This window comes from Chiloscyllium plagiosum, unplaced genomic scaffold, assembly GCF_037043375.1.
Source record: "Chiloscyllium plagiosum isolate Xiang-an unplaced genomic scaffold, Cpla_swu_hap1 HiC_scaffold_8, whole genome shotgun sequence".
Taxonomy (NCBI): domain Eukaryota; kingdom Metazoa; phylum Chordata; class Chondrichthyes; order Orectolobiformes; family Hemiscylliidae; genus Chiloscyllium; species Chiloscyllium plagiosum.
The window spans coordinates 74,328,528-74,355,050 of NW_028270146.1; the positions used below are offsets into that span (position 1 = coordinate 74,328,528).

Below are 26,523 nucleotides of genomic sequence, written 5' to 3' on the forward strand. Positions count from 1 at the left end.
GGGACTATGAGGTTGGAGGCGGTGGATGGGAGATCCCCCGAGGTGATGAGGTTATGGACGGTCTGGGAGATGATGGTTTGGTGGTGGGGGATGGGGTCATGGTCAAGGGGGCAGTAGGAGGAGGTATCTGCGAGCTGGCGTTTGGCCTCAGCGGTGTAGAGGTCGGTGCGCCAAACTACTACCGCGCCGGGGGGGGCGGGGTTAGGCGTGGTGACGGAACTCGCCGGGGGGGCGGGGTTAGGCGTGGAGATCGGCGTGGGGGCGGAGACACATGCGGCGTTGTGGGCGTGTAGGTTAGTGACGTCACTGGGGCGGAAGTGATGCGGCGACCACAGAGACAGAGTTATTCCACATAGCCGTGGAGGTCGCGAATCTGCCGGCGATTGTCCATGGCGATCGCGGAGGCTGCGAGGTCGGTGGGGGCGGAAGTGACGTCATCGATGTAGCGGCCGCGTGTGTAATGGCGCCTGTCTGATTTCGGAGGCCGATGGAAGATTCTGGAACAGTTGAGGAATCCGGAGTGTGGGGGTAAGTACATGAAAGTTTTTGGTACTTACTGTCTTCCTCTAATGGAGGGGTCAGTGTGGACTTGTTGAACCGATTGGCCTGTTTTCATGCAGTGAGGATTCCACAGTTGCCGTGGAGACGCGACCGGAAGTGGTGACCTGTGACCCGGAGGGGGTGTGTGTGTGTGTGTGTGTGGAGGCGCGGGTCAGCTGACCGGCCCAGGCTCGGCTGAAGCTGAAGGAAGTGCAGAGTTTGGCCATTACTTCTGCCCGGTTTAAAGCAGCCGTCCTCAGGTAGTCGGCGGAATATCAGTGTCCTGGGAGCGATATATAAAGTAAGGCTTTTCGGAGAGCCGTGGTTTGAGTGGAACGGAGCTTCTCGAAAGGGGCGCTGGGTGGTGGGGTGAAGGGAAATGGGGGACTGTGTCAGTGCAAAATGGAGCTTCCTACCAGTTCCTGCTGCCCTGGACCCACTCCCCCTTCTATCTGGAAACACAACCTTCCCCCGACTTCTGAACAAAACAACAGAAAAGTGAACAGCATGCGGCATATATCACTGCTCAGTCACAGAAGTGAGTTGTTGCAAAATAAAGATGTATGTAACTACTGGTTCACCTTTCATGCCTCACCCTTGCCAGAAATTGTTCCCCAATAAAGCTAAATCTTTGCAGCAAATCTGATCCTGTTGTCACTGTTACACTTAGGGGTATGAGGGGGAGCTCACAAGAATGTTCATACTCTGCATATTGGCTGTTGGCTTCGCTGTGTAGGGACAACTGATTGCATTCTCCTCTTTATTAATCACCAATGCATTTTTTTTACACGAATAACTGTAGAGTGATCCCCGTCTCCTCCACATCTAGATAGCCAAGAGGCCAATTGTAATGAAATGGTATCCCAGTTGAAATTAGACATCTCACTTTTTTTAAGCAAAACTATGTTCTTTGTTAGCTATCTGATTTAAAATCTTGTGCTGACAGCTAAATAAAGAATCTGTAGTTTTGTGTTGAGATTTCACACTGCATACAGTGCACAGGTGTTATGTGGACAGATCACTGCAGTGACTTTGGTGGCTGTGTCAAATTTAAGTTGATCATTCTGCAAAAATTTCTTTACATGGTCCTATTGTTCAAGAAACAATTCTCAGAAATTATTGAGAGTATTTTCTGGGTGTTTGGCTTATCTGAAGAGGGTGGGAGATTCTGCTTTCAGTCATACAATGAGTTTGTGTTAACATTGTGGAAATTGACTGCAGTACTTGCTTTGATTTTTTAATCTGTTAAAATTAAATCTGTAGCCTGATATTTTCTGTTGTGATTGAGGCCATTCTTAATGTATATGATGTGATACTGTAGAGTGTTTGATTTTAATACTTTACTGTTAGGGTATGAAATTGTAGAACTAGGTTTAAACAGATGATGTGTGCAAAATTGAGAGAAATGAGCAACACATGGAGTGGCAAAGGCCTGAAATTTTGTTCGATCAATTCAACACAGGACAATCTGTCCTAACATTTGCTTTCCTAATAGTTTGCTTGGAAATAAAGAAATGTTTTTGATCTATGGTACATTTTTGTATTTTTAGTATATCATTGTACAGCTATGAATTGTTATTAAGTGATTCTGAAATGCAATGACAAAAGCAGCTTAATAATGTGATTCTCATCTATGGTAAACGAAGAACTGTAATATATTTGAGCCTTTGACTTGGACCAACTAGGTTAAATATTAGTTGTAATATGTCTCGAGTTTGATGCAAAGTCTTGAACTTCCAGCCAAATTTTCAATGTTTTTAATCAGAAAAATCCTTAAATAAGCAAAGTTTGTACTTAAATTCTGATTGAAGAGAGTGCAACTTGCATATTACTGATCTGTCTGCAAGCCATGCATCAAAGAATCAGTATGAAATCAAGACCTGATACATAGAAATGATTTAATTGCTTTGCCAGAAAATTATTTATTTCCTGTTTTAGTTCAGTGCAAACATAAGCGATTCAATATGAGGATATATATTGATGATGCCAACAGTACAGAACGTTGATATTCTTTTCTGCAATGACAAGTTAGGCAAATTGAGTTTGCAAAAGTGCTGAATCGCCACCTCCTGTCTGTTAAACTCTGAGCCTGTTAGTAGTAAATCCAAGTGCAATTCTGAAACTCTGGTACATCTTTCTTCGGTTGTCAGATTTTGAGTTTGTTTATCAACAACAGCAATGACTTGCACTAACATTGCATTCACCTTCAACATAATTTGGAGATGCCGGTGTTGGACTGAGGTGTACAAAGTTAAAAATCACACAACACCAGGTTATAGTCCAACAGGTTTAATTGGAAGCACACTAGCTTTCGGAGCGACGCTCTTTCGTCAGGTGACTGTGGAGGGCTCGATCGTAACACAGAATTTATAGCAAAGATTTGCAGTGTGATGTAACTGAAATTATACATTGAAGAATTGATTGTTAAGCCTTTCATCTGTTAGAATACAGTGATAGTTTCACTTTCAGTTTCACAGTGAACTGAAAGAGTTAGATTTTAAGGCAGAGGATTTTAAAGGAGAGAGAGGAGGTACAGTAGCTCAGTGGTTAGCACTGCTGCCTCACAGCGCCAGGGAGCCGGGTTCAATTTCACCCATGGGCGACTGTGTGGAGTTTACACATTTTCCCTGTTTCTGCATGGATTTCCTCCTACAACCCAATGATGAACAGGCTTGGTGGATTGGCTCATGACAAATTGCACATAGTCTCCAGGGATGTGTGGATTAGCCAAGAAAAAAGTAGGGTGCAGGTATAGTGTGGAATATTCTTCAGAGGGTTTGTGTTATTAAAGAGTTAATTTGCTCTGCTGACCTGCAAGAAATTGAATGCTCCAGGGGTAGGGTGGTGTGCCTTTATCTTATAGGTGGAATGTGGGAGATTTACATTCCCATCCCTTACCATTCAGGGATGATTTACTTTTTCATCCACTATTCAGAAATCAATAAGAATATTACAGTTGGAATTTGACTATTCCCCTTATAGTTATATAAAAAAATACAATTCACACCAGACCTGGCCATGTTCTTTGAAATTAGAATCCTGCAGCATGGAAACGTACCCTTCGGCCCAAAAAAGTCCACACTGACCCTCCGAAGAGTACTCCATCCAGACCCAATCCCCTACCCTATTATCCTATATTTAATGCAGCAAACCTACACATCCCCGAACACTGGGCAATTTAGCACAGCCAATTCACCTAACCTGCACATCTTTGGACTGTGGGAAGAAACCAATGCAGACACAGGGAAATGTTCAAACTCCACACAGACAGTCGCCTGAGGCTGGAATCAAACCCAGGTCCCTGGCGCTAACCACTGAGCCACCTAACTGCCCCATTAAGGGATGATTTGTATTACATTGTTTTTGAAGGTGAGTTGGTCACTGTTTTGTGTCTTGAGTAGCATGTGACTGTGAGGGGGATGGCTGGGAGTTGTCTTGTGGGCATTACTAACTGATGTAAAGATTTTATATAAAGGAAGGGCTGTTTCCTTTGTTCAGGGAGAGCTTTTGCTGGAACCCTGTAAGCCCTGCGAGGTGAGTTAAAGGTTTCTCCAAAAGCTTGTACTGTACAGTGCTTAATAAATTTAGTTGCTTGTTCACAGAAAGTGGTGTGTTGCAGTTGCATCAAGTGTGTGAGAACCTCGGGAAAAAGAACTTAACAGGTTAGTATGGACTTGATGGGTCAAATGATCGACTTCCACACTATAGGGGTTCTAAAAAAAAAGAGAGAGCCGAGAGGTGGAGAGCTTTAAGGCGATAACTCTACAACTTAGATCCTAGACAGCAGGTAATATGATTGCCAGTGGTGGAGAAGTTTAAAGGAAGGATACACAAGAGGTCAGAATTCGAGGAGTGTAGATGCCAGTGAGACCTGTAGGGCAAGTGGAGGCGAATGAGATAGAAAGCAGAGAGTCTATGAAGGGATTTGAAAGCAAGGGCAAGAGCTTTAAAATTGAAGTGTCACTGTTTAGAATGGAGAGGTGATGGGTGAATATAACTTGGTATGGAGATTGGGACTTGGGATATTTGCTGTGGAATTTTCATCCACTTCAGTTTACAGATGATGGAGTGTAGTACGAGAGTACAAAATAGTCAACTTGGGAGGTATACTAAAACCATAAATGAGAACTTAAGGGCTTATAGTGGAAATAATATTACAATGATGGAAGTAGGAAGCCCTTCCTTTATATAAAATCTTTTAAAAATGTATTTTGATTTCGATTCCATTTTCATAAAGCCATTTGGGATACACATGGTTTATAAGTGCATGGAAAGGTGAATTGTTCCTGTAGCTTGAGCTTAACTTATTGCTAAGTGTTGTGTTTGTGGTGTATGATGCTGGTAGAATACTGAAACGTAGAATGCACAGGATAGTCATTTTTTTCAGCCTGACAATAATGCAAAATAATACATTTCTGGTCCAAATTAGTGTTGGTCATTGCTAGGACAGTTGAAAATTCAAACAATGGGTGGTTGAAATGACTGCAAATGCAAATTTTAATTAATGCTAATGCAATTCCATTAAAAATCAGATCTCAAAGCTGTACTTTCTCCTAATTCCATTAATGATGATCAATTTTGGACAAAATAGCTATTTCCCTATTTCAGATTTTGGAAATTTGAGTCCAAAGTTTTCTGGTGAGCACTTGCTACTGCATGCATTTTAACATCAATGACCATTGAGCTTATGATTTATCTACCCTTTCAGGCGGTGGATAGACTATTATGTGGATTAAAATGTGAACATTTTGGCAATAGCTATTTAAACAATAACTTATTACTTTAATATTTCACACTAATGCAAGTGTAACTAAATTTTTAATGGTTTAAAATAATTTCCTTCTTTGCAGGCAATGCATATAATGTGGTTTATTGGCCTATAATGTAAAATATCTTCACCATGGAAGAATCTTCATCTGGGATGAACACTGCAAATATCCATCCATTTGGGAAGGAGGAAGATGACTCGTTAGAAAGACTGTTTGTATTCTTTTGTGATCAGTTGCGGCAGGGCAACTGGGCCTTGGCACAAGCGTGTATGCCCCAATTAAGGCAATGGCAAGCTGGTGCAGAACAAGTGAAGGAAATCCTTCAGGCAATTGTTGTCTGTCCATATAAGCTAAGGTGAGTACCCTGGAGAAACTTGGAGTTTGCAGCACAGATATAGTTAATTTGGAAAAAGAAGTATTTATGGATAATTGAACCTAAAATTGTTTTGTTAATCATATTTGTTTCTCAATTTTAATGCTATTAATTAACATTCCGAGGTAATGAATTCAGGTAATTACTTTCACATTATAGCATTTGTCTTTGCTCTTGATTTTTATGTTTTGTAGATACTTTCAGGTAATGTTTGAACTTTTTATGCATTAAGCTTAGAGTGGAAAATTGAAAAGGAATTATTTTCAGATTTTCAATTAATAACATATGAGAGCAGGGTCCTGCCACTATTACATTTGCTGTTTGAAAGACACTGGTGAATACTGTTTGTGTGACAAGTTTGAAAGTAAAGTGCAGGTATTTGTGGTAGCATTTATTATTTATACATCTGATCCATTTTAAAAAGGAATGTTGTTGTTCACAAACAGAACATTTAGTGGACAGCATGTCCCAAAATTCAAATGGAGTTCATTAAAACTGTTTTAAAGCTATTGGTTCCCTTGGCAAAGTGCATTGTTATTTTATTTAAATAATTGTACTTTTAATATCAGTAATAAATGCCAATATATTAGCAAGTTCTGAAGGCATTCACCTGTTGTTTCTGGATTTCCACAATAACTTTGAAAAATGTTTGCAAATATTGTTATATCTTACTGTATTGCTAAAATATACATTGACTGAACAAACATGTGTTGAGGAGAGAAATCCCTTTTTTGTGAGGGATCTTGCTGTGTGTATTCATAGATCCTTGAAAGTAGAGTCGCAGGTAGATAGGATAGTGAAGAAGATTTCGGCATGTTTTCCTTTATTGGTCAGAGCATTGAGTATAGGAGTTGGAGGTCATGTTGTGGCTGTACGGGACATTGGTTAGGCCACTTTTGGGATATTGCGTGCAGTTCTGGTCTCCTTCCTGTTGTAAAACTTGAAAGGGTTCAGAAAAGATTTACAAGGATGTTACCAGGATTGGAGGATTTGAGCCATAGGGAGAGATTGAATATGCTGGGGCTGTTTTCCCTGGAGCGTCGGAGGCTGAGGGGTGGCCTGAGAGAGGCTTATAAAATCATGAGGTGCATAGATAGGATAAGTAGACAAGGTCTTTTCCCTGTGGTGGGGGAGTCCAGAATTAGAGGGCATAGATTTAGGATGAGAGGGGAAAGATATAAAAGGGATCTAAGGGACAACGTTTTTGCACAGAAGGTGGTGCTTGTATGGAATGAGCTGCCAGAGGAAGTGTTGGAAGCTGGTACAAATACAGCATTTAAAAGGCATTTGAATTGGTATATAAATAGGAAAGGTTTGGGGGAATATGAACCAAGTACTGGAAAACGGTACTAGATTGGGTTGGGATATCTGGTCGGCACGGACGAGTTGGACTGAAGGGTCTGTTTCTGTGCTGTGCATCTCTATGACTCCATGACTCAATAAGGCTGTCGAGCTCTTTATACCTGGGCTGTCTGATAGTTAGAACAATCCAAAATGGATCCCATTGTCTGATCATTTCTCATAGGCTAAAATTTCTCTCTGTTCTAAATCTTTTTGAAGCAGATTTTGGTATACTGATAACATCTGTGGACTAGTAATTTCGAACACTTGGCTAATGTTCTGAGGACAGGGGTTCGAATCCTACCACGGCATGTGTGAGGTTTGAATTCAGTACAAAAATGTAGAATATAAAGCTAGCATAAACATGACTGCTTAACTGCTGTTGATTGTTATAAAAACCCAACTTGTTCACTATTGCCCTTTAGGGAAAGAAATCTGCCATCCATGGCTGACATGTGACTCCAGATTCAGCCATTGTAAGTCTGGGTAATTAGAGATGGGTAGAAAAGTCTGCCACAGCTAGTGACACACATGCCACGTGCCGAGAAAGAAAATAAACCTTTTTACCTTCCAGTACGGGTGTTTGATTCAAACTGTCTATGCTGGTCTTTGTGCTCTGCTTGATCCTTCCCTCACCTGATTTCATCTCAAAGTATCAATATATTTTCTGTTCCTTCTTCCTCATCAGTTTATCTTATTTCCACTTAAGTCTAAATCTTTTATTTAGTGCAACCATTTGCAAGTTCTACGTTTTCATTACTCATTCAATAGAAGCAAAGGTATTTGCCTCAACTGTGAAAATACAGTCTAAGTTTTAACACTTGTTTTGTGCAAGTAAATTTCAAGCTTTCTCCTCACTGTTGGATGTAATCTTAAATTGATAATGCTGATCATTGACTCTCCAAGCAGAATTTTAAACCCCTTTATTTATAGACTACTTGCCCAATAGTAAAGTATCCCAAGCATCCCTTCATGAATTTAGTTTCCCATTTGGTATAATTCTGGGCATGCACGTTGTATATTTTCTACGTCCTTTGGGTTGCTCAAAATTGTACATGATCCTAATCTTAATTAATTGTTTTGCTTTTGTATTTTCTGGCCTTTTAAAATGTAGTCAGAAGTCTCACGACATCAAGTTATAGTCCACCAGGTTTATTTGAAGTCACAAGCTTTCGGAGTTTGTGATTTCAAATAAACCTGTTGGGCTATAACCTGGTGTCATGTGACTTCGGACTATATCCATCCTAGTCTAACACTAGCACCTCAACATTATGACTACAATCGACACCTTTAAAATATAGATTTTTGCTCTCCTTTATTTCCCAGCTTTGTGCACTTGAAGTATCAGTTTCAAAAACTTGATTTTTGAATCCTTATGGTCTCTGTTCATCCACATCCAATGTCTTTCCATTAGGTGTATGTATCCGTCGCTTGAATGAAAGCGGCAGATGCAAGAAATATAAAACTGAAACAAACCACTGGAAGAACTCAGCATTGACAGAAAAAAAAATCGGTAAATTAAAGATTTGGGTATGTGCCTAAATCCAAAATATCAACGACCATTTCTTATTTTGTGTTTCTCCTAAAATCTATCACCTCACAGCTTCTAAGTTACATGTCAGCTGTCTACCCATTTCTATTGCCTCTCAGTCATTTTTCGAAATCTTTTACAGCGCTTCATGAATGAACTCTATTACTTTCATAGCCATCACATCTAAAACTTTTTTTGTGTTATTCCAATTAACAACTTCCTTTGCAGTCGCACCAAGAACTAAAGTCTGTGCTTTCACTTCCTTCTGACATTGTGGCTTTGGATTCACTGAATTGGCATCATTTGCCCGTTGGTGTTCCATAGTTGTATTTTGCTTTGTTAGATTGTTGAGAAAGAGCAAACCACATATCTTAAGGCACATGATCGCAATTCATTATGACCTAAACCATCAATCCAAAAAGAACTGAAAGTATGATTAGCAGATGCAGACCTTCCTTCAAGTCATAATGCTTAAACAGCTTTTTGATTACAGATTAGTACGTTGGTATCAAGAATTTGGAATTTGGGCTTCTGTCCTGAAGCTTCTGTGTATTCATCTATATGTTTTGTTCTTTCAATGATTTACTTTCTACTTTCCCAAAAATTATTGGTTTCTTGCTCTTGTACATAAATGCTGATCAATCTTAGTACTTTCCTCAGGGTGCACATTTGATAGTAGATCTTAATAGACTTTTGGCTGCAAAGGTCAACATCGTAAAGGGGTAGCCAGGGCACCCACATGGGCCCCAGCTATGCCTGTCTCTTTGTCGGAAACGTGGAACAGATCATCTTCCACAGCTACACCGGTACCAATACCCACCTTTTCCTCCACTACATCGATGACTGTATCGGCACCACCTCGTGCTCCCACGAGGAGGTTGAACAGTTCATCAACTTCACTAACAGGTTCCACCCCGACCTTAAGTTCACCTGGACCATCTTGGACACCTCCCTCCCCTTCCTGGTCCTCTCCACCTCCATTAACAGTGATCGACTCACCACAGACATGTACTACACCGACTCCCACAGCTACCTGGACTACACTACCTCCCACCATGCCTCCTGTAAAAATGCTATCCCTTATTCCCAGTTCCTCTGCCTCTGCCGCATCTGCTCCAAGGAGGACCAATTCCACCACTGAACATACCAGATGGCCTACTCCTTCAAAGCATGCAATTACTCCCCCACCCCCCAACCCCAACATGGTTGAAGATGTCCTCCACGCATCTCATGCAGTTTCTGCCCTTGAGCCCCCCCCTCCAACCGCAAAATGGATAGAACCCCCCTGGTCTTTACCTTCCACCCCATCAACCTCGGGATACATTGCATTATCCTCCACCATTTCTGCCACCTACAAATAAACTCCACCACCAGGGATATATTTCCCTCCCCACCCCTATCTGTTTTCCATAAATACCACTCCCTTGTTAGGTCCATGCCCTCCTCTCCCCTCCCAGCACCTTCCCCCGCCACCGCAAGAATTGCAAAACCTGCGACCACAGCTCACCCCTTACCTCTGTCCAAGGCCCTAAAGGAGCCTTCAACATTTGTCAGAGATTTACCTGCACTTCCACACACATCATCTACTGTATCCATTGCTCCCAATGTGGCCCCCTCTGCACTGGGGGGACAGGACCCCTATTTGTGGATCGTTTCAGAAAACATCTCTGGGGAACACACAAAATAAGCCCACTGCCCTGTTGCCGAACACTTTAAATCCTCTTCCCACTCCGCGAAGGTCCTGGGCTTCCTCTACCGTCAAACCCTTACCACCCGACGCCTGGAGGAAGAACGCCTCATTTTCCACCTTGGGACCCTCCAGCCACATGGGATCAATGTGGATTTCACCAGTTTCCTCATTTCCCCTCCCCCCCCACCTTATTCCAGATCCAATCTTCCAATTTGGCACCACTCTTTTGACCTGTCCTACCTGTCCATCTTCCTTTCCATCTATCCGCTCCACCCTCCTCTCCAACCTATCACCTTCACCCCCAACTTCATCCACCTATCATATTCCCATCTACCTTCACCCCCAACCTCAGCCCCCTCTTCTTTATCTCTCAGCCCTCTTGGGTCAGCCCCTCATTCCTGATGAAGGGCTTATGCTCAAAACGTTGATTCTCCTGCTCCTCAGATGCTGCCTGACTGAGTGTGCTTTTCCAGCACCACACTTTTCGACCCATAATCCTGTCCTTGGCAAACGTTTATTAATGCACACTTCCAGTGGGAGGGAATGTCACTTACCAACTATCAGAATTCTGATTAATGTTTTCTTCCCTAAGCTGGAAGTTCAGAGGCCAATATGATTGGCTAATTTAGCGCAACCTTAGGTTTTCTGTGATCCATTTAGCTTAACTATCCATTGACTAAACTTCCAAAAGAGGAGCCAAAATATATTTTTAATAAGATGTGCAATTTTTTTTGCTTTTGCATTCTGCACGATGCTAAAATCACTCTAATCTCACTAGTATGAAATGGTTAGGACCTGAATCCTTTTTGTATTTTGAAGTTCTCTGGTTTGTTGTATGATGCTAGAATACCCAATGGAAAGTAAAAATAAAGGCTCCCGAAAGTTCACCTTCAAATCCTATCTACCTTTGACATGGTTATAATGCATCTGAACAGGTCGGTTAAAATATTTACAGACCGGAAAACCCTGTAGAAACAAATATTTACTTGTAGCATAAAACAGGTGCAAAATGTTGTAATATGGGAACAGAAAGTGTTTTTTTCATCCCAATACTGTATCTTCTATGTTACTGCTCATTGACAGAGCTTCTTGGGTCTACTCAAGATATTCCTGAATAGTAGATTTCTGAACTGGTGTATTGAAGAACTGATCCAGGAAAAAACAAACAGCTTTCATTGACCATTGACTTTTTAAAGTTTTCATCTCTGACTAGTTATTTGTGTGCAGGTGGGAGACGTTATCTAGCCCTCATCGACTTGCCTGGCTGTGGCTACTGGAGCTAGAACGTTGGTGGTCACATGATCAGGTAAATGAGCATAGCACAATCTCATTCTGTAGGTAATGTCATTATATTTTCTGTTCATTTCCTCCCATCTGATTCTTTAAATCTAAAATAGCCATTATTTTTTGCACCAGATATCGCTTCCGTCAAATGTCAGAAGAGAGATTGAATTCTTTTTGCTTCTGGAACAGCTACAGCCACAGATCTCACAAGATGTCCTAAAGGTAATGTCTTTATATTTTTATGGCATTATGTTTTTTTTAAGTTGAGCTCTTAATTGAGACAGCTATCAACTATTATGGAATGTGTAATAAATTTAATTCTATATGATGTTGTGCAATTTTAAAAATTGAGGCAGTGTTTGATGCATTGCTATGTTTTATAGTACTTTTCAGTTTATGGATGGTTTGATTAATAATGGCAGAACTGCTTATTCTGTGATACTAATTAATTTCGTTCTGTGTGCAGGAACTAAACAGTATATTTTTTAAATGTCATAATCCTGGTATGGTGATTGAGAAACAAGAGGACTTCAGCACCTATACACTAAGTCCTGAGGCATTTTCTTCTTTGTGGAAACTTTTATCCAGTAACCCTCAACTTGTGAAGGCCTTGGTTTCTTATTTGATGGTTGAAAGCACTGAAAGTTCTGCTGTGGAACACAACCATAGGCTACAGAAACTATTCATTGACTTTCTGCAGAATGCTCTATGTATACTAAAGGAAGCACGCAAGGGAAATGCCAAAAATGAATCTGTCATGGATGTGTACGAGTCAACAAAAAAACAAATCTATTCTGTTGTTTCTGTGCTTATATTTGATGCGGAAAGGGAGGCCTATGAAATCCAACAGTTATGTGAGGAGCTATATGATGCTTGCTGTGCCACAGAATATGGACTGAGTGAGGAGCAATTACTTGGTTTCATGCTTAGAAAATCAAACCAAACTCTGATCAATTTGTACAGTACTATATCCATCAAGAAGAGTAAAGAGAAGCTGATAGCACAAATCTCATCTGACAGAGGTAATCAGTAATTTCCTTTTCTGGTTCCCACTCCCATTCTTGCAGTAGAAAAAGCTGCAGTGTTGGTTCTGCTATAACATGGTAGTTCAGTTCATGTGCAATCCCATGTCATAAGAAAATCGTGTAATAGCAGCACCATTAAAACTAATAGAAACAATAACCCCAATTCGTCAATCATGTTACAGCGAATTCTCATTAATGAAACAACGTGTTAGAGTAAAACGACCTGTATGTGATTTCCTTTTCGATTTTCTTCTCAAGCTAATAATTTACAAATGCTTATTTTCTAGTTATTCCACACTGTACTCTCACCTTAGCTCATTTTGTATTTCTTTCCTGAATTGAGAAACATGCACAGGAATGCACCTTCTACTGTAACTTGTACAGGTCACTTTTCTTTGTGATTGAACTGTTAGGTGATTGAAATACGATGAACAAGCCCAATGCTGGCGTTAAACCATATCTACATGCACACTTTTCTGATAGCAGATATTTATTATTAACAGCTACTTCAAATATTGCTCCCTGTTATTACCATTATTAACCAGCCCACAGTGTATTTCCATCATTCATTTGTTCAGTTGCGTGACCCAAACTTGGCGACCTAAGTCAAAGTCACATATAACCTCAATTTCCCTGTTTTGCTTGTGCTGTATTTCTAACAATGGCTCCAGTAGGTTTAAAACTAAAATGACAATTTGCAGTAGTAATATGGACTATCTTTGAGACAATGAGAACCTCCACACAGTGAGGAAAAATAGATGCTTTTGACACTTGGATTAAAGCTTTAGTTACCAGGATCCTGTTTATTATGGCCTTGAACTATCTGATAATCAGGGATTTTGACCCACTCCATCCATGTACTTCATCGTATATGGGGTTTTGAATATTAACATCTAATGAGTAGCATTATGTAAAATATAGTTTGATTCCAGGAACCATTCCAAGGTATTTGAAGAATTGGTTATCCAGGATCACTATTTGAAAAAAATTTGTTGAAACATTCTCCCTGCCAGACATATTCTTACTGGGAAAGAGGCTTGTCTGAGGTTGTTGATCATCTATACCATACCTCATCATTTCTGACACTTTAGATGCCGATGTCAAGGTTATTACCAATATGTAGGTCAAAGCAGCAGTGAGAGAGAGTTGAACTGCATTATTTGACCTTTAAAGTTTGTTTTCATTTTCTTTTTTTTTCAGTTTCTCTTGGATTATCAGAGGCTGAAAAAGTTATGTTAGCATCATTTGCAGATGCTGAGGAACCTCCTTCTTGGAAGGCAGCCTACTTCTACAGCATGAGCACCAATAAGCACTTTGTGGAACAGGTTCTGGTATGTATTGGGACCAAGGGAACAGGATATGTTGGTTTTGATTTTTGAATCAAATATTCAATAATAAATCTAGAATCATGTTCAGAGAAATGTCACCATGCACCCTATTGTTGCATGTTTCATGAAGGAGCCTTCTTAAACTCTGCAATCTACAATGTTGTATGTTTGGAACAAGTCCAGAACCCTGATCTTGATGCTGAATTAACAAGCTTAATCAGATGACCACAAGCAATGTAGTAAAGGCAGTGAGCTTGGGAAGGAAATGGTGACTTTAGTTTGATGATTCACAGAATTGTTACGGTACAGAAGGAGGCCCATCATGTCTGCTCAAACTGACTTCCAAGATGTCCACCATTTTTCCACTTAGCATTTCAGTCTTCTATTACCTGTCTCAGATGTTGGTATCCTTGTTTTTCATTTTATGAGCTTAGGTCATGAAAGTATCTCATGATATGCAAAATGTAAAACAACTACTTGGTGTGGTTGGGTGATATAGACAGGCTATGGCCAGAGTGGTGGTGTTCTCTGACACTACAGTAAATTGTGTAGAAAGCTGCATTTTTGCAGATCAACATTTATCTATAAAATTTCAGTAATATCAGAAGGAATCCTGTAACTTTCTATTCTGAACCACGTATCTTCATTATTAATGATGCATGTACTTTACTTCAAAAACCATAAAAACTTGTTTTTAATCCATGAGCAAAGTCTGAAGCTAGCTGATTTTTTTAACTCTTTGACTCAAACCTTAAATCTATTTTGTCATTTATTAAACTGTAAGCTCCGATAGCAATCCTCTGTTATATTTTCAGATTGTATCATTTCCTTGCTTTACAATGCAGGTGCTTCCTCAGATTCATGTCAGTGTAGTTACTGTAATATTGAATCATTTATAGCATTTTTATTATATATTTTTAATCGGTCTGTTCAGATGTTTAAGACACATCTCTGACACAGGTGGGCCTTGATCCCAGGCATCCTGACTCCAAGGTCTCTTGACACCACCATGTAGCTTAAATTGCCTGATGATGTTTTAGTAAGTTAACGCCAAAAATGCCCTGATTATATGATATAGTCACCATTGGCTTTTCTGAGTAAAAGTTTATCCAGAGTGTATCCATCATTGAACTTGCATGTAAAATAAGAAAATAACTTGATTAAATCAAGGTGCTTTTTGCCTATTTATTTATTTACAAATACTTTAATTTTCACGCTGTTGTTGTTGACCTGATACATTTGTGGTAAGTGCATGAAGTGAATATTTTTTCACTTACTCCCTTGAAAGGTACACTGCTATTAATTTAATTTTGATATGTGCGCAGTTCTTGCATCATGATCTCGCTGCCCTTCCTTAACGCCAAATGTCTAGTGTAAAGACTACTATAATTTCTTGGACTGTGGCCTTAAAATGAGAAAATATACTGCTACACATAATGAATGGGTGCTGCAGTGTTCTCATTATTCAAGGCACAGTAGAAGAAGATTTGGTAACTTTTTAAAAAAAAGATTACTGAAACTTTATATGTTGCATCTACGAGGTAGCCTTATTCAAGCAGTGGGGAAAGCATCTGAGATACCTTGGCTTCATGGGCATTTGTCCAATGACAGATTTTTTAACATTTTTTCAACCACAGCCAGTTGTGTATGCTCAAGTGTACTCAGCATAGTTCCTGGGCAAGTGGCTACAACTTTATGTTTGGATAACACAGCAGAAACATGTAGCTTGTAAAGTTGAGTGGAGTACTAGAAGAAACTAGTTATTCTGTCGCAATCTCTGAAAATCCCTTTCTTGAATGGAAAAAGTGAAAAAAAAACTTTGGAGATACAAAGGCAAATCCTCAACTGGGGAATGGAAGATTGAGAATTGCTTTGACTATAACCTCATGTCCTCCTCACAGAGGCAAAAGGAACTGAAAGGAAACAACTCATCACCTGTTGTCTAGAATAGTGCCACAAGTATGCTTCACTGACTTTTGCTTTATTCCTCCCTCACCCCATGGTATTTCTATTTTGTCTTGTATCTGTGTCTGTTTGTATATAAGTAGGAATCTTTCAAAAGTGGGAGGATTTAAAATATAGAGAGTTGTGAGTTAGTAATTCATGTTCCTTTTCTATTTGAGGTTTAAAAACAACAAGCACTAAATACCTGTTTCTGTTATGTTTAGATACCTGATGTGTGTATTCTTTATACTTAGGTTCATCAGCCAGGTAAACTGGGGACTTTGAATATTTGAAGTAAATCTTTTTCACATCTCTGATGACTCTGGAAATAGTGGGACTTGATTTCCAGTGCATTACCCCAGTGAGTCTGACTATCTTGGAGAGATAACAGAGCTGTCTGGGATTTTAATAGATACATCACTTGGCGAACAGTCTTCTTGGCAATCCAATTAAACTTATTTTCTAGATTTAACACTGGCATTTATTAAAATGAGTGATTGATTTATAATTACATAATGAATGTCTGCTGCAGTGTTCTCATTATTCTTTTTTTTACTTTGTTAGGCTACTGCTTTACAATTAATAAAGCGGGAGGATTACAGCACTTTAAGCAAATTAACGAAGAAGACATTCAAGCCCCTTTCACGACTCATGGTGTTGCTGGGGTGGACTCACTGCCAAAGTCTAGAATCAGCTCAGAATCTACTATGTACGCTCCATCAAAGCAAGGTATGGACGCTATTGATGGTGAAAGCTCGTGAAATACTTCAATTAAGCAGTCAATGTGAATGTAACATTATTTGTCAATGGTGATTGCATGAATGATTTTAAAAAATTACTGTGCGAGTTATAAGTGGTCACTTTAAATGCAAACCAAAGGTAATTAAATTAGGGATCTATAAATGGCCCATGCTAAATTCTCAGCAGCAATCAACCAACTTTATTTCTACATCACCTACAATAACTGGTCTAGCAAATTATTCACTTGTGTTCCGATGCACTTTATTTACTGACTTTAACTTTCAGATTGGGAGTCTGAAAGTCATAAATAGTGCTACATCTTACTAGAGACATTGGTTTTTTAATATTTTGCTGAATGTCCATCATCACAAAAGAAAAGCCAGAAATCAAACATGGAGAAGGGATTAGGTGGATGCAATAGTTTTAACATCCAAAGTACCTGAGCTCACTCTATTGGCTCCAAAAGCAAAATGTTATTTGGGCAATTTCTGTATATTAGTAATATAGACTTGGAGACTAATTTGGTGCTAATTACTAACTGTACCATGTCCAGTGATGGTCCACTAGACTGATTCCTAGTTGGTAGAACAGGCATATGACTAAATACTGAATCAATTGGGTTTGTATTCATTGGAATTTTGAAAAATGAGAGGGGAATCTCACAGAAATATATAAAATCCTGATGGGACTGAGCAGGCTAGATGAGGGACAAATGTTCCCAATGTTGGGGAAATCGAGAACTAGGGGTCTCAGCCTAAGAATAAGGGGTAAGCCGTTCAGATGAGGAAGAATTTCTTTACTCAAAGTTATGAACCTGAAAGTTATCACAGAAAGCTGTTGGGGCCAGTTCGTTAAATACTTTTAAGCGGGTGCTGGAGGTGGCCCTTGCAGCTAAAGGGACCAAGAGATATGGTGACTAAGCAAGAGTGGGATGCATGATCAACCATGATAGCTGGAAGGGCCGAATGGCTTACTTGTGCTGCTATTTTCTAAGTTTCAATGACTAGTGTTGGAGTTGATCTAAATTTGATCTGATGCATATTGTGCCGAGATTAGGAGCCTTTTAGTTTAGTAACAGCGCTTCTTTTTCTGATTGATAAAGTATTGGGCTTAACCTCACTCCAGAAATCTGAAGGGTTCATACTCTAGTGTGGTACAAAGGAAGTGTTTGAGGTGTCGTCTTTTGGTTGAGATTTAAAATTGATGGTCTTTCTCTCTCATGGATAGTTGCAAAGGATCCCACAGACCCTGTTTGATGCTGGGGAGTTCTTTCAGTGTCATGGCTAATGTTTCTTCTTCAATCAGTGTCACTTAAGAGCCCAGATCATTTAATTTATTTGTGCATTACTGTATATGGGACCATGCTGTTTGTAAATCAGGTGCTGTTTCCTTGTGTTATAACAGTGACTACACATCATTAGCTGTAATGTGCATTGAGAAGACTTGAGTCATGAAAAGTGAGTTATTTCTTTTTCTTTCCACTGCATCCAGCTCTAGTGGATTTCATCATATTCTTTGAACTGACAAGCAACATAGGAAGTTTAAAACTAGGTTTACTTTGAAAGCTTGGACAAAAATGTTTTGCAACTTTATTCCCAAAATCTTGACCCCTCTGTGGTTTAAATTATCAAGATGTTGCAGCCTTTGCATTTCCTATAATTTGCTCGCAAGAAGTATTTTAGAACAGCTTTGTAAGTAAGTCACACTGTTACTATTAATTTTGATTTTCCTCTCAGGAACAATGTTGTGATGCAGTGCTCCAAGACTTCTGTGGTGGGTTGTCTTCTCATATTGAGGTTCTTGAGTGGTGTTTGAAATGGAACAGGTAATTGCATTGATGTAATTATTTTTTTCATTTTTGCTTCTTGCCATCATTGGCTGTTATAATCTCTAGATTTGCATCATTGAAGTAATTCTTCCCATGTTTCAGGAAAGTGGAAAAAAAAATTACTAACAAGTAAGTTTGATTATGCTTGATTAATAGTTTATGCTGCGTTAGTAAGAACAACACTTTCAGTTTTGGTGTCTCAAGATGCCATGGGGAAGGGTAATCAATTAGTATGCAAATGATCAAATGTATATTTGTATTGGAAACTGCAGCTAATAGTATTGTTGATGTGGATGTGGACTTGGATTTTCATAGGTTTATCTACTTCCACCAATAAAATATACTTCCTTGGCATTGTTTTTCTCCTGTGTCCTTTTGGACCCCAGAATTGCAATTGCACTTCTATGTCCATCATATGCTCATTGCTTGCTTACTTTACTGAGGCTCCCAGCACTAGTAGTGGCCCTCAGCATGACAGCTGTGGGTGATTGGAGCAGGAGTAGGATGATTAAAAATTGGCATATAGTACCTTTCACGAACATTAGATATCTCAATGTAATTTATAGACAACAAAGTACTACTGAAGTGTGGCCACTCTTCTTATACAGGAAAGATGGGGGTTAAATATTGGTCAGGACATGTGGAAAACTCCCTGTTCTTCAAAATAGTAGTTTGTGATCTTTAATAGTCACTCAAGTGGGCAGATGAAGCATCTGTTTTACATCTCACTTGAAAGGTGGTGCTTTTGACAGTTTAGCGCTCTGCTGGAGTGTCACTTTTGATCTTTGTGCTCATGTCCTTGAGTGGAACTTGAATGCAGAGTCTTCTGATTCTGGTCACAGCATTATTCACTAACCCATGGCTTGCACCAAAGTGCAACAATCTAATTTTAGGGCTCATGTGGCAGAGCTAAAATTAGTCCTATTGTCTTGACCAAAGTTATATGTTCTGACTTGTGTTCCTGTCCTTTTCTAAAATAAATCTCATAGGAACAGCATTCCTGAAAAGGATTTCATTCGCCATTTGCACAGTCTGGACTGCCACTCTGCTTTGTATAGTTTGCATCACCTTACAAACCTGCCTGCACTGAAAGTGGACGATGTCATTGACCTCCTTCAGAAACAATCTGCTAATGGAAATGGTGATGACAATTCTTAGTTTCTTTTAGTTGTTTTGAGCTCTTGGAAGACATTTTTATAATACTAATGTAGTAAGCTGTGTTCAATGCAAATCTGAAATTACAGGGATAAAGTGAGAGATTTCTGAAGGTACTCATATTATTTGCATGAAATAATAGCATATTACTATGTTTTCAGAAAACTGAGTTGAATTTAACATTCAGTACAGGCTAATTTCTCATAACTCGATATGGCCAGCACTTATATTTTTAAACTTTGTTTTATGCATACTCATTTGCTCAGGAGTAATGTAATATATAACTACATTGATTGCTAGGAGGTGTACAAATGTGGCTACATAAACTACTTTATCGTTATAAAAATATTTTAAAATCAGGAACTCTGGAATTGGAGGTGACAAGTTTCAATCCACCTGATATGGAGCACAAATACACAGCTCAAAGTTGGCATATATAATTGATGTTGCTGTGACCTTGAGGTAGATTATGCACAGGAACCCATGTCTTCAAGAAATAAGACATGAGCTTTTGGTAGAGAAGTGTGTCAAGAATTTGATTTGAGCATTCTTAATTAGTCAATATGATTGTTTCAAATTTTCATTAAATGATACGTGTAGGGCAAATTTGTTTGTTTGCATTAATTGTTTCTATTCTTTAGGTGCAAGATCTCAAAGCGTGACTCAGCGTCGAAATGTGACATTGTACCAAGCGTTTTGTGTCCTTAAATATGCCATATATGCAATCTGCATAAATGCACATCAGCCATCTTTGTGTAAGGACTGCCCATATTCGTTATTGGATGCAGCTGTTAAAGATGTTGCACTTGAAACTGAGCATGCATGTAGTCAAGGTAAACAAAAAGTGCTTTAATGAGCAATTATATAGTCTTTGTTATATCATCTATCTTCAGTCTAGATGTTCTACCCTTTCTGCACCCCTGTTAACCTTTTAGTTGAAGCTGCTGTAGTCTGTTGCATCACTCATGCAGTGACCCACAACGGGCGGCACGGTGGCACAGTGGATAGCACTGTTGCCTCACAGCGCCAGAGACCCGGGTTCAATTCCCACCTCAGGCGACTGACTGTGTGGAGTTTGCATGTTCTCCCCGTGTCTGCGTGGGTTTCCTCCGGGTGCTCTGGTTTCCTCCCACAGTCCAAAGATGTGCAGGTCAGGTGAATTGGCCATGCTAAATTGCCCGTAGTGTTAGGTATAGGGATAAATGTAGGGGTATGGGTGGGTTGCGCTTCGGCGGATCGGTGTGGACTTGTTGGGCAGAAGGGCCTGTTTCCACACTGTAATGTAATGTAATCTAATCTAATAGAAATTAGTCAATTCAGATGAGAATGAGCTTCAAATGTGGGACCACCACCTGTCTCTGAGTTCTGTAGAACATCTCATAGGAACTATCTGAGCAATCGAGAAAAGCCTAGACTTGGGTGCCTTCTATATTACAAAACGTTTATCAGTATTTGTGAGAAAATACAGTTTTCAGGAAAAATAAATTATTTTATTTACTCAACAGGTTGTTCTTCAGTTTTCAAGTTTTATTTATCCAGGTGTCAGGAGTTCCTACATGTGATCCCTGCTCCTTTCCGATTAGAGGTGTTGGAGAATATCTTCTCTTTATTGTTTTTGTCCTACAATGACCTCTATGGGGATAAAACAGGGCATGAAGGACAATTTTGCCTTGATGAAGAAGGAGACACTGAACAAATACAAGCAGGAGTGGGCTTCGAAACAATTGTAGATAACTTGGAATCCACAATGGAAGTTGTGGATAATGTTGTTGTGCATTGTGAGCACTCAAGCACTGGGCTGGATGAAAAGATCACACAGAAGACCTCAAGAGTCCTTCATAATGGTTGCATGCAGAAGCTGAAGGTCACAAACTTTACGTACGCACCTGCGGAAAATGATCCAAGAGAACAGCTGGAATATCTGAATCTAAAGCATTTTACAATGAGTGTAAATCGTGGGAATGGCTTTTTAGTGAATGCAGCGACGATGAACATATTTCTGGATGTGATAAAAGATCATTTGGAGGCACTAAAATGCCAAATTCCTTGGACACCTGGGAATGTACCTAAAGAAGATGTGCAGTTAATGGAGTGCCTGAATTGTTCAATTAGTGCAGAATCTTTTGACAATCGATTAGCACAACTTTCCAGGTATATCTCTGAAGCCCAATGGAGGTACAAAGTAGTGACAAGTAATAAAACAACTGGTAAGACTTTTGTGAACATTGACCATATTGTAGAAATACCGAAGCTTGGCCTTAACTGAGCAATAGTACTTTGAAAAATTCAAAATTAATTTATGTTTAAAATAAAATTAAGATTTAGATTAATTTTGATAAGTTTGATGTAGAATCTGTGGTGGAACTAAGCAGCAGCAAGGGGCTTTTGATAAATGTCCTTTCTGAGATTGGCGGGAAAGAAACATTAAACCATGTGGAAGTGGGTCTAATATACTGGCATGGATTGAGAATTGTCTCAGGAAGGAAGGAACAGAATCAAAGGAATAAATGAATCATTCTCCAGTTGGTAAGCTGTGACTTATGGAGTAATGCAGTGATCAGTGCTTGAGGCCCAGCTATTCACAAACAGTATATTTGGACTATATATCCAAATGAATATTTTCAAGTTAGAAGATGACCCAAACTAGATGGAAATGTGAGTGATGAGGGCACCAAGAGGCTTGAAAAAGATTTAGGTTATTAGGGTGAGCAAGGACTTAGCAGATGGAATATAATGTCAAAAAAATGTGAAGTTAATCATTTTGATGGGAAAAATATAAATGCAGTGTAGTTTTTAAATAGAAAGACCACGACTACACCGGAACAGACCATTCAACCCTCCAAGCCTGTGCTGGCACATTTTGCCCTTTCATACTAAAACTGTCTTCACTTAAAGGTTCATATCCCTCTATTCCCTTCCTATTCATGTATTTGAGCATGTTCTTCTTGAATGCTGCTATTATGTCTACTTCCACCACCACCTCTGGCACTCACCACCTTTTGTGTGAAAGCTTGCCTTGCACATCTCTTTTAAACTTCCCCTATCTAAAACTTGAATCTGTGTCCCTAGTAATTGACCCCTTCGCTCTTGGGAAATAGCCTCATAATTTCCACTCTGTCCATGCCATTCATAATCATTTAAACTTCTATCAGGTCGCCTCTCAACCTTCTGCATTCTAGTGAAAACAAGCCCAATCTATCCAACCTTTCTTGATAACTAAAACTTCCCCTCCCCCATACCAGGCAACATCCTGGTAAACCTTTTGTGTATCCTCTCCAAAGAATCCACGTCCTTCAGGTAGTGTGTTGACCAGCACTGTAAACAATATACCAAATAGTGAGAGATTGGGGAATGTTTATATGCAAAGGGTTGTGAATATTCTTGTTGAAAAGTCACTGCAAGCTATCATGCAGGTATACCAATTAGGAAGGCAGATGATGTGATGGCATTTATTGAAAGAGTGAGTACAAGAGTAAAGAATTCTTAATGCTGTTGTTTCGAGTTTTGATAAGACTGCACCTGAAAGATTATGTATAGTTTTGATTTCCTTTCCTAATGAAAGATTTTCTTGCTGTACAAAGGTTAAAAAAATCGCACAACACCAGGTTATAGTCCAACAAGTTTATTGGGAAGCACTAGCTTTCGGAGCGCTGCTCCTTCATCAGGTGGATGTGGAGTATAAGATCATAAGACACAGAATTTATAGCCTATAGAATATATCTGTGTCTTATGATCTTATACTCCACATCCACCTGATGAAGGAGCGGCCCTCCGAAAGCTAGTGTGCTTCCAAATAAACCTGTTGGACTATAACCTGGTGTTGTGTGATTTTTAATTTCGTACACCCCAGTCCAACACTGGCACCTCCAAATCATTTCTTGCTTTGGAGGAAGTGCATCAAAGGTTCACCAGACTGGTAAGATTGTCCTGAGGGGTGAGATTGAGGAAACTGGGCCTATATTCTCGAGAATTTAGAAGAGTGAGAGAGACCCAGTTGAAGCATTCAAAAATTTTCAAGGCTTGACAGGATAGATGGAGGAAGGATGTTTCCTCTGACTGGGTTGTGTGAGGGAAAGGTGTGTTGGTAGAACTGGGAGACGTAGCCTCAGAATAAAAGAGGAGGAATTTCTTCACTCAGAAGGTTGTGAGTAATGTATTTGGAATTCTCTGCCTGCAGGGCTGTGGAAGCTCAGTCATTCATGACAGAGATTGATAGATATCAGAGTTTAAATATGTCAAGGGAAATGCAATTGTACAGGAAAATGAAGATAAGCCATGATCAGAATGGCAGTGCAGGCTAGGTGGCCCAAATTGCTTATTCCTATTTCCCATGTACCATTAATTAATGTACAATAATTATAGTCTTTTTTCATATGTTTCCCTTTTGGATTGTTGTTTGGAAGTCAAATGCTTTGAAAATTTTATATTAGTGTGGTCTACTTGCTACGTTGAAACCAATTCTTCCTTGAAAGCTATAAAATCTAATTGTTGTAAGTAAACATTTCCAGACATCAGTCAGCTTAATGGCTCTTTGTTAGGGAAATTTTTAGATGAGATGAGTAGACCCTGCCATTAAATCGGAGCTAAAGAATACTGCAAATTCTAGCTTTCATATGTGTGCAGCAAAATGCAAAAATATGGATATCCTCCTTCAGCCGCATGCTATGTGTCCTATTGTTAGATTTAGCAACAAAATAGATGCAATGTTGTGAAGATGGGTAACTTGCCTGAGTTCTCCACTAAAAATACCAGAGAAAGCCAAGTCTCTCATATGCTGTTTTGAATGGCTTGCTTACTTTCAAAGATTTGTATACAGACACTCAACTCTGCTCTGTTCCTTCTTAAATAAAGGTGCCATTTAGTTCATGTTGCCTTTCATCTCTGTGACCTTAGATCTGATGATGTAGGATCCATATTGTTGAATCTCTACAGGGTAGAAGCAGGCCATTCGGCCCATTGAGTCCATATTGACCCTCTGAAGATATCTCCCCCCAATCCATATAACCCTGCATTTCCCATGGCTAATCCACCTAGTTTGCACATCCCGGGACACTGGACAAATTAGCATGGCTGATCTGCCTAATCCTGCACATCTTTGGACTGTGGGAAGAAACCAGAGCAGTTGGGTGAATCCCACACAGGCACTGTGAGAATGTGCAAACCCGACACAGATAGTTGCCCGAGACTGGAATCAAACCTAGGTTCCTGGCACTGTGAGGTAGCAGTGCTAACCACTGAGCTGCCCCAAAAATAAGAAATAACAAGGGGAAGAAAATGCTGGTGGGAGTAGTCTAGAGGCCACAATCGCAGTTATGCTAGAGAGCAGAGAATAACTTAGGAGATGATGAGGATTCATAAAAAAGGCAATACATTAATTGTGATGAGTTTAATCTTCATGTAGATTGAGATAATCAGATTGGCAGAGGTAACCCTGAGGAAGAATGAATAGTGTGTACTCAGGGCAGTTTCTAGAACAATGTTACGGATGCAGCCCGGATCAGTTTACTTTGGATCTGGTAATATGTGATGAGGCAGGTTTAATAAATGATGTCAGTCCCTCCTAGAAAACAGTGACCATAACATAATATAATTTGGTATTCAGTTTGAATGCAAAACTTGTGTGGGAAACTATGTGCTGAACTTAAGGGTAATTATAAAGGAATGAAGACAGAGTTGGCTGGAGTGAATTGGAAAAGGAGTTTAGCAGCTGAGATGATTGAGGAAGAATGGCAGATGTTTAAGAAAGTCATTCATGGCTCACAACAAAGTATATCCTAGTGAGAAAGAAGGATTCTAGGAATGGGATAAGCCAACCTTGGTTAACCAGTGAAGTTAAAAATGAAATCAAATTGAAAAAAATACATACATATAATGTGGCAAAGTTTAGTGGTAAGCCAGAGAATTGTCATGTTTTAAAAGCCAACAAATAATGCCTCACAGTGCCAGGAACCTGGGTTTGATTCCCGCCTTGGGTGACTGTGTGGAGTTTGCACATTCTCCCTGTGTCTGCATAGGTTTCCTCTGGGTGCTCCGGTTTCCTCCCACAATCCAAAGATGTGCAGGTTAGATGAATTGGCCAAGCTAAATTGCCCACAGTGTTTAGGGATGTGTTGATTAACTGCACTAGTCTGGGATAATGTGGAATAGTAGAGGGAATGGGTCTGGGTGGGTTACTCTTCGGAGGGTCACTGTGGACTGATTGGGTCGAAGGGCCTATTTTCACACTGTAGGATTCTATGACTTAATGAAGGGGAAATCATACCTAATGAATTTTTTTTGAAAAGTTAGCAAAAGGAGAACCAGCTGATGTAACATATTTTGATTTCCAAGAGGAATTAATTAAGGTACCACATAATCGACTACTTAATATATTAAGAATCTATGAGCTTGGGGGACCGAATGCAGAGAGAATAGGGTAGCGATTAGAAAACAATGTGTTTGGATAAGGGTGTAATCTTCAGGAAGACAACCTGTAACTATGGAATGTCAGAGGGATCAGTAGCAGGGCTATATCTGTTTACAGTATATTAAGGATAAGAAAAGTGAATGTATTTTGCCAAGTTTGAGGATGATACAAATAGTCTGCATAGGCAGATTGCATGAGTGGTCAGATGCTTGGCAGGTGAATATAATGTGGGAAAATGTAAGGTTATGCACTTTGGCAGGAAGAATATAATTTAAATGGAGGAAGACTGAGGAGAGCTGCAGCCCGGAGGGATTTGGGGGTCTTTGTGCATAAGCTATGAAAAACTAACATGCAAGTTCAGGTAACACAGAAGGCAAATGGGTTGTTGGCCTTTATTTCAAAGGAATGGAGTATAAAACTCAGGAAATCTTGTTTAAATATACAAGGCACAGTTAGGCCATACCTAGAATACTGTGAATAAATTTGGCCCCGTATCTAAGGAAAGACCTACTGACATTGGAGGCAGCCTAGAGAAAGTTCACAAGGTTGAACCCCAGTGTGGAAGTAT

The 26,523-nt window shown here is 39.6% G+C and overlaps 1 protein-coding gene across 9 annotated transcripts in view; it reads left to right on the top strand.

Moving 5' to 3' along the window:
* Window positions 1-510: 510 nt before the first annotated feature.
* Window positions 511-26,523, top strand: part of zfyve26 (zinc finger, FYVE domain containing 26) — a 104,146-nt gene continuing 78,133 nt past the window's right edge. For 7 of the 9 annotated variants that reach the window (XM_087989996.1, XM_087989999.1, XM_087989997.1 and 4 more), the window contains exons 1-11: window positions 703-841; window positions 5,391-5,664; window positions 11,472-11,550; window positions 11,661-11,750; window positions 11,995-12,550; window positions 13,754-13,884; window positions 16,390-16,554; window positions 18,303-18,391; window positions 19,384-19,535; window positions 20,191-20,382; window positions 21,055-21,756. In XM_087989996.1, coding sequence (XP_087846122.1) covers window positions 5,441-5,664; window positions 11,472-11,550; window positions 11,661-11,750; window positions 11,995-12,550; window positions 13,754-13,884; window positions 16,390-16,554; window positions 18,303-18,391; window positions 19,384-19,535; window positions 20,191-20,382; window positions 21,055-21,756 — 2,380 coding nt within the window. In that variant the 5' untranslated portion in view covers window positions 703-841; window positions 5,391-5,440. Of the gene's footprint in view, window positions 529-702; window positions 842-880; window positions 1,079-5,390; window positions 5,665-11,471; window positions 11,551-11,660; window positions 11,751-11,994; window positions 12,551-13,753; window positions 13,885-16,389; window positions 16,555-18,302; window positions 18,392-19,383; window positions 19,536-20,190; window positions 20,383-21,054; window positions 21,757-26,523 lie in introns of those variants that run through there. The other 2 variants (XM_043697941.2, XM_043697940.2) reach the window with 2 other exon arrangements.